Source organism: Panicum virgatum, chromosome 2K (genome assembly GCF_016808335.1).
Source record: "Panicum virgatum strain AP13 chromosome 2K, P.virgatum_v5, whole genome shotgun sequence".
NCBI lineage: Eukaryota > Viridiplantae > Streptophyta > Magnoliopsida > Poales > Poaceae > Panicum > Panicum virgatum.
In genome coordinates, this window is record NC_053137.1 from 12,731,463 (window position 1) to 12,740,467 (window position 9,005).

The window sequence follows — 9,005 nt, forward strand, 5'->3', positions numbered from 1 at the left end:
TTTCACTACTATTTAGAAGCCATTTTCCAACAGCAAAACCGAAGCAAACAGAAAGGTTTCAGAAACGGTTTTGTGTGTTGTTATATATGACTTATGAGTGACATGAAACTACATTATACAAGCTTTGAACGTCACTATCATTCATCAATTCATTTTCACGTATATCATCCCATGAGAAAGGATACATTTTTAAGGGATTTCTTATACGATGGTGAACCACTGATGACAATGTGTTTTTTATATAATATCTATTAGTGTATCGCAGCCATCCTTCATGGGCCCATGTCACTTAATAGGCTGAAAAACGCATGTGCACATGTATTAGTAGTTCACTTAATGAGGAGGGTCCCGGTGTGTCAAAAGCAACCTACATCTTTTGCTAAAAAAGCAACTTACTTATTTTGTGGTTGGCCTATCATCTTATTTTCCTCAATTGTTTATCTCTTAATTGATTCAACATCTTTATGAGACAAGTCGATCTAACATTTACTGACTGAGCCAGTGCTATTTTTTAAAATGTTGGCTTAACTTTTTTGTGGGACTAGTTGATCCAACATTTCTCAAAAAATGTTGGCTCAATTTTCATATTAAAAAACTGATTATCTCTTTCTATGGAACTAGTTAACCCAACATTTCTATTAGCTCAAAATTCTTCAAAAAAAATTGGCCCAACTTTATTTTTAATATCCAAATTTCTTATTGCCTTAGGATTTCTCAAAATGGTACACCCCCCCCCACCCCCCGGCTCCCAACTTTTTCACAAAACTATTTGATCCAACGTTTCTAGTTGAATTATTGTGTTTAACAAAGTATTAGCTCAATGTTTTTATAATACTTGTTGATCCAATCCTACAATTTCCATTGCCTCAAAATGTTGGCACTACTTTTCTTCTAAGACTTTTTGATCCAGCATCTCTAATTGACCAAATATTTACAAAAAGGAAAAAGTCTATATCACCCCCTCATCTATAGGGGGTGGACTACATAACCCTCCAACCTATGAAATGGTCTATATCACCCCAAACTTTCCAAAACCGATCAAATTACCCCTAAAGCAGTTTTAAAAAATCATAATAAATTACAGAAAAATCATAAAATAGAAAATCCAATTGTGTTAGACTCCAAATGAGTAGAACTAGACAGTGAACATATAATATGGTATGCTTTAGTATATTTTTTTTGCTGTAACTTTAGATCTATGTTTTTCTTCATAGCTATAAAAAATGTACTAAAGCATACCATATTATATGTTCACTGTGTAGATCTACTCATTTGGAGTCCAACACAATTGGGTTTTTCATTTTATGATTTTTCTATGATTTACTATGATTTTTCGAAACTGCTTTAGGGTGGAATTTGACCGGTTTTGGAAAGTTCAGGGGGTGATATAGACTGTTTCATAGATTGGAGAGTTATGTAGTCCACCCCCCTAGGTGTAAGACTATTGGTCCAACATATGTTGATCCAACAAAATTGTTTTTTTTTTAATTTACCAGCTCCAGCTGTTTCATAGGAAGGCAAAAGCCTGATTTTGGATTACGGGTTGAATATTTGTGTAGCCAGGGTAAAACAGGCCAGAACAAAGCCTTCACGTACGTGGCACTTAGTAGCCCAGAGTAAATACAAAACGGACCTAATGGAAAAGAAATCAGAGTAAATCAATTGAGTTTGGTGGTTGAAATAGCTGGTTATACGATACCACAAGTTGGAAGTTCCTTTTCATAACATTCATTGGTTTCCAAAAGTATGTCAAAATATTAAGTTTGGCGATCAATAAAAGATCAAAAAGATGGAGAAAGTATTTTCTTAGGGCATGATGCATGGAAAAACTGTTGGCCAGGTATGAAGTTAGCAGTAATTTGGCCGGGTACTCACAAACTACGGGCTTATGGCCAAGTACTCACGAAATAATGGCAGGGCAAAATTAACAAATGTCAAGTTAGGCAGTTAGCTAGGCGTGATAAGGAGCTTACCTTACTATGGGTTGTGGTGGACATCAGATGGCTATATGGACGGCCAGCATTAATATTGACTTGCACATGCACAACCAGGAACAAATCTTTTGAAGCCAGGATGTTTTCCTCTGGATTGGTGTGTGTTTTTCTCTGTTTTTCTGTTTCATTTACATTGTGGTTCCTAGCATTCCAAACACATGACCAAATCACAAAATAACATGTATATCAAACACCAGCAATGGACAGATTGCTTGGGAAAAAAATTCTCGAACATGCAGGAGAGGAAAAGAGTGGTCGAACTACAAGAACAGCACCTCACCTTGAACCTGAGTGAGGGCTGTAAGGGTATCCTGTGAAAGCTATTACAGAAAAAGGATGAAACAAAGGACCTAAGCGCGCTATCACTACCTGGGTCCAAGGCAGGTCTGTCTCCACAAGGACAGCTTGGAAATGACAAGAGAAGGACCGCCAGAGGTAGGCCAAATGCGTGACATGATGTGTCGATTAACATGAACCATGTAGACATGTAGACAATGTAGTACCTGCAGCCACGAGAAAAATGTGCTATGTTCCACAAAATCTTACATACGGGACGAGTGCATCAACACTAGTTCTCTGACAAAGCACTAAATGCAAGAAATTATACTCTGCATATATATACTTCAATGCAATTGTCATCACAGTGAGGAACGAGAGTACTCTATCCTGCCTGTGATGAGTGGATTGTCAACCGTGCGGTGTGATCGTGCGCTTGGTCTTTGGATTGCAGGTACACGGGCGTCGAGTGTCGACGGGGAGCTGCCGTGGAGGTGCTTTGGCCGATGGACCGTGCGGTGGACGGCGGTGAAGGGCAGCCGGGACCGGAGCTCGGACCGGGCGGCAGCTGTGGCGTCCACTCCTGGATCGAGGGCGCAAGCGGCGACGGAAGGCGGGTTTCTTGGTTTGCGCCACAAAACCAAGGAGGCGGACGGCGGTTGAAGACGCCAAGTCGTGGAGCGACGGGCGTCGGTCTCGGGACTGACAGAGGCGACGGGCGTCGACGGCGTCTAGGGCCTCGCTGCGGGCGAGGAGGTGACGGGCGTCGGGCGGCGTCTAGGGCCGTCAGAAGGCCGAGGCGGGAACGGCGTCTAGGGCCACGGCGTGGAGGCGGGAATCTTCCCGCGCGTGAGGTTTTGACGGTTTTCTCAAAACCGGCCACCTACCCGGGTTTCGCGGACCCTCCAAAACCACGGACCGGATCTTCGTCGATGTGGCGGCATCGCGGCAAAAACTTCGAGTCGAAGAAAGAAGCTCCGCCGTCGATCGAGGCTGTACAGCAGGGTTGCTGCTGCCCCGACCGATCTGGCCGCAGCAGCCGGGTATAAATACCCCCACGAGCCCGTGGGAGGGTGAGTCTCTCGAGTCTTTTGTTTTCTCTGGGTTTTTCCTTCTCCCTGCCCCTGCTCTAGGTTAGGGCCAAGAACTCCAACACAAAAGAGGGTTAGGTATAGCTAATCTCTCAATTCTAGAGGGTGGATGATGGGCGGATGGATCTAGCTTTGTATAGGTGAATTCCTCCGAAATTTATGAATGAAATCCTGTTGAGATTCACCTTTGTGTGCTGAGTACTCGTCCTCTCCCTTCTCCTTTGCGTTTTGGTCTTGATTTCCTCTCTTTTGGATGATTCGTGTTTAGAGAAATCGAGCCCTTGATTTCGTGGTTTGATGGACTCGTTGTGATGATTCTAATCTATCTAGCCTAGTGCCAAACCTGCACGAATCGCGAGTTCTCACGAATTGAGGTTTTTGGGTTCTTGAGAAAACCCCAATTCTCTTTGATCTTCCCCCAAATTCTCACGATCTGTTAATCTTCGGGGAAGGATCTTTTGGGAATATGTTCATGGGGTAGATAGGAAGCTTTCCTCCAAGTTTCGTTGGATTTGGAGTCCGTTTGCTCGAAATTTGACATTTGGAGCTTTGTTGGCGGGCTGTCTGGGAGAGACCGGTCTGACCGGTCTGTGCAACCGGTCTGACCGGTCTGCAGTTTGAATTTCCCAGCCCGACCAGTCAGACCGGTCCAGTACACCGGTCAGACCGGTCTGGATGTGCTGTGCTGCGTTTTGTGAAGTTTCTCTCGCCTTTGCTTCCGCGCTGCAACCTAGGTCTTTTGCTTCGAGATAGCTTATCCATAGCTATTCTCGCTGACCGAGATTCGAGGGCTTGCGGTGATTTTGGGATATAGGCCGACGGATCGATTTCCGAAGAAATTTTGATCGGCTCCCATTCACCCCCCTCTGGTCGCCAGCTTCGGTCCCACACACAGTAATAATCTATGCCAAAAAAATTTCCTTGAACATGCATTCTATGCTAAAGTTAGAAAGGCTATGTTCTAAGGTTGAGGATTTAGAGTGGAGATGGCCATGAAGTGTCAGTTAGGCTTGGGCCCTAGAGGAAGGTTATTTTTCTTTTTGATAAAACCCTAACATACATTTGCCATCCAAAGCATTTTTTTTAGACTCAAGTCTTTAAAATATTGGGAACACAGTACATGTGCTTGTTGCCAACTCTGGTGCTGCTGAATCTTCATCGTATATTAATAAGCTAGATATTGTTATAACTTGTGCATCTGAAGCAAAACAAACATAGTCCACTAGACTAATTAGTTTGGAGCCGAAAATGTTGGTCAGAAAAGCCACAGTCCGAAGGATGTTGATATTTTCTTTCACCCATCAAATGTTGATTTCGGCCTGAGGTTGTACCCTTCATATATTCTGACTTCCAATTGGATAGTCGCATGATTTATGGTGATTGATGTGCATACCAATCAATGGTGCAAGGATACTTCTACTTCAAAAGTAACACATTTGTTCCCAATCGAATAAAACATAATGATATTCAAGTTGGTCCTTTTTCATCAAGGAAAGTTTATCTTGGGAGAAAGTGAATGTATTGATGGCATACACACTGAAGGTAAACGCGACTGGTACTTATATTTTTGGATGAAAGGAATAGATAGCTATTGATGTATGAGATGTCATCCAATCTACACATTTGTCTTGCTCTGCATGAACAAAAAATCTCTTCAAGTTGGTACGTCCAAAGGCAAGATGAAACGTGAGGTGTGAGTGGGTGTGATGTGCGTCTACATGTGAGTTCAGACACTACAATGTGTACTCAAGCATAGGCCCCTTCAAAAAAAAAAAGGCAAGACGAAACGTCACATTCGAAAACAAAGCAATCAACATCAAAAGGATCGATACATAAAGTTTTAGCCAGGCAAGAGTTTGGCTAGTACTCGCCAAACAGAAAAACTGCAATATAGTACTCTTGGCCTAACATATTGTTTTAGCCATACACCGAGATGCCCGAGTTTGGCAAGTGGTACAAGAGACTTGTTGGCGATCTTTCCACCACATTACTACACCTATAAAGATAATCCGACAGGAGGGAATTGTTTTGTCTCTAACTTAAAACAATGACTCACATTTACGGCTAACTATTCTTTCATTAGTAAAGGACATGCCCATTAGCAATGCGAGATGCATATGGTGACTCAGAGGTGCTTAAAGAACTGTGGTGTCTGCTGTGTGTTTGTATTCATGTCACTGTGTTTTAGAAAACCGTTGAATATTTAAATATACAAAGAGTTTGGTTTTGAAAGATGCATGTATGTCTTAGTAACTTGGATGCTTTACTTACCTCTAGCAACCGTATTTTACTTCACTGACATATATCTTTAATTTTGAGATGTTAATCCTCCTAGTTTAAAATCACAAAGGATCGAAAAAATTTCTTCTTGACAGGCTTTTAATTTCATCAACTGAGATAATAATTAATAATGAAAAACTATTGACAAAGATATGTTATCTTGCATATAACTTGAAAAGGAGCAGTTCATTGGACACTAGCAGGCTACAAACAAGTTGAGCGCATGGTGCTGTAGCTCTAGGTCGTCTTCCTGGTCGCAAATCTTTGGCTGTAATGTATTTTTTTTTTCCTTGAGCGGGGCGACCCATATGGGTCCTATAATGTACTCTGAACTTTTGTGTGTGTGTTTTCCTTCTCCTCCGTTCCTTTTAATGAAACATGTGCTCAGTCATGTTCTCAAAGCCAAAGGGTGCTTAGCCTAGCGGTTAAGACACTCGAGCGGCACTCCACAGGTCCTGAGTTCGAATCCCCGTGGGAGCAAATTTCAGGCTATGGTTAAAAAAATCCTCTCGCCGGTCCCGTGTGCCAAAGCACTGGTTAAGAGCCAGCCCAGGTCGTCCTGAGGACCGTGTATGGCCCAGGCAATTCCTAGGGATTACGGTTCCCAGTGTCAGGGCGGGGCTGGGGTTCGGGGAGAAGCCGATGCTTCTCCTTAGCTTAATATCGGTAGTGCGGTCTTTCCCCACCTGGCCGAGTTTTTTTAGTCATGTTCTCAAAAAAGTAACTTGAAAAGGAAAATTTGGAATTTGAGTGGTTTCAGTTCCACGAGCAAGGCCATAAAGAAGTGCAGTCTCCTGCACATCTAGTACTCTTTCGGATGCGTCCTTTTTCCCCATCAATTCCAATATTCATTCCAGCATGACGAGCTCCGGTGCTGAAGAGCTCTTGCAAGCCGAGGCAGAGCTGTGGTGCCACGCTTTCGGCTACCTCAAATCCATGGCGCTGCAGTGTGCGATCAAGCTTGGGATCCCCAACGCCATCCACCGCTGCGGCGGCGCCGCCTCGCTGCCCGAGCTGCACGCCGCTCTCCCCGTCGCCGAAAGCAAACGGCCATGCCTGTCTCGCATCATGACGTTCCTGGCCAGCCGCATCGGGGATATTCGGAGTGGAGACGACACCGGAAGACGGCGAGGTCACCGGCGGCGTGCGCTACCACCTCACCGCAGCATCTCGCCTCCTCGTTGAGGACGAGGACAGGAGCAGTGGCCACGCATGCCTGTTGCCGCTCATCCTCCTGTGCATGACACCGATCCATTTTATGACGACAATACAGCACAAGATAAACTTCCAAATACACTACATTACTACCTTTCCACCGATACCCAGCACTTCCGACGTATACCCTGACACTGCTAATAGTCGTAATCAACCTCCACCTCCATCGCTGCACACCCCTTCTCGAAAAACTGGCACAGAATGTTCTCGGTCTTCTCGATACTCGATAGGGTCGCGACTGCGGCGTTTAGCACAGGCTGTCGGAGGTGAGGATTGTTCTTTAAGAAATCTTCAGAGAGAGGAAGGAGGGGTGTATGCTTAGGATCAGTCAGCAGATCCTTGATGTAAGCTTCCGGCACACTTATCGTCTTCTTCAAGACCCCCACCGGCCTGGTCTTGCCTTTGAACATGTTTGCACACGCCGGCACGGCCCTGTCCAAGGGCACTGCCTTGACGACGCAGATATCGCCGACGGCGCGCGACGCCGAATCCTCCGCCGCCTTGATGCTGTCCCCGCCTGCCGCCTTGATCCTGTTCAAGGCCGCCGTCTTGGCGACGCAGATCTTGCAGCCGGCGCGCGACCATGAATCCTCCCCCTTGGCGACGCAGAATCTGCGAACGGCGCACATCACAGAATCCTCCTTGGCGGCGCCGATCCCCTCCTCCTCCTTGGTGGCGCAGACCACCCCCTCCTCCTTGGCGGCGCAGATCCCCTCCTCCTTCTTGGTGGCGCAGATCTCCACCAACTTCCTCATCTCCTTCTCCATGGCCGCGCTCTCCTTTCCTCTCTGGATCTCTGGAACCCTAACCTCTATCCTCAAACTGAAGGTCTACGAGGGCTGCGGTTGGGCGGATGGTGAGGGTCTAAGGGAGAGGCCGAGGCCCGAGGGCGTCTGTATATATGGCCTCGCAATCCTAGGCGCTATCGGGTCCCTCCTCAGCCCGGTGGGCACTCGGTCCAGGGTTATTTTTTAGGTAACCCTTCTCTAAGGATGCGTTTGGTTCACGAGCGGCCCGGGACAGAGCCGTTCGGTGCCGTGTTTGCTTCGCGAGCCCACGAGCGGAGCGGAGCCATTCCTCGGAGCGAATATTCGCCCTATATTCGGGACCAACTCACTCCGCAAAAACGACCGGACGAGTTTGCTCCAGTTCCACGCCGTATCTTCCATCTCGTGCTCCGTTCGACAATTCTGCGCCCCGCGATGACTGTGGGGCAACGAATCCGACGGCCACGCGACGAATTGGACGGCGGCGGGGGCATGGAGGTCATGGCGGCGGCGGCAGAGCTCGGGTCGGCGTGGAGCATGGCATGAAGGCCGAGCTCCGGCCGGGGCGGAGCATGGCGCAGAGCTCGGGTCGGCGCAGCAGCCAATGATTAGAATAGTACTTCTAGGAACCAAATAGTTCTTTGATTCAAACAGCTCAAGGGCTATTTTATCAAAGGGTTATTTTCTTAAGTTTCAAAAAAAAAGGGCCCTTAAAATAACTCTTGAATATTTCTCCAAACATGACCTAGGTCTGATTTAGATGAAAAACTTTACTTCCAAGAGTGTCACATTGAATATTGCGGTACTTGCATGGAGAATTAAATATAGATGAAATAAAAAAATTAATTGCACAGTTTGCTTGTAAATTGCGAGACGAATCTAATAAATCTAATTAGACACTAAATTGCTACAGTAACACATACTCTAATAATGAACTTTTTAGGCTTAATAAATTCGTCTTGTAGTTTACAGACGGATTATGTAATTTATTTTGTAATTAGTTCATGTTTAATACTTCAAATGTGTGTCGGAATATTTGATGTGACACTTTACACCAAAACTTTACTGCATCTAAACAATGCCTTGGACCAAAAGATCGGTTCGGTTCCGTTTTATAAATTTCGGTTATCTCTGCTGCTTGAAAAATGTACGTGCGTGTCATTTAACAAAATATGAATTTTTTATTCAATTGACATAGTATAGATAGCAAGCCACATAATTTGCCTGAACATATTTAGTGAATCAGAGTTTTAACTCTGTTTAAATCTAGGCTGAATTCAGGGGGTGGCAAAACTTTGCCATACATTTTTCTACCCACTAAAGCACGGATTAATTTTTTCTATATCCATCCAACTAAACGCCCTCCGCTGAGTAGCTAAAGT

The 9,005-nt window shown here is 45.2% G+C and overlaps 1 protein-coding gene across 1 annotated transcript; it reads right to left on the reverse strand.

Annotated features, from left to right (window-relative positions):
* Window positions 1-6,418: 6,418 nt before the first annotated feature.
* Window positions 6,419-7,755, reverse strand: LOC120695919. The gene is made up of 2 exons (XM_039979123.1): window positions 6,950-7,755; window positions 6,419-6,875 (listed from the first exon to the last, which is right to left on the reverse strand). The coding sequence occupies exon 1, from the start codon at window positions 7,621-7,623 to the stop codon at window positions 6,994-6,996; it is 630 nt and encodes a 209-aa protein (XP_039835057.1). The 5' UTR covers window positions 7,624-7,755; the 3' UTR covers window positions 6,419-6,875; window positions 6,950-6,993.
* Window positions 7,756-9,005: the final 1,250 nt, after the last annotated feature.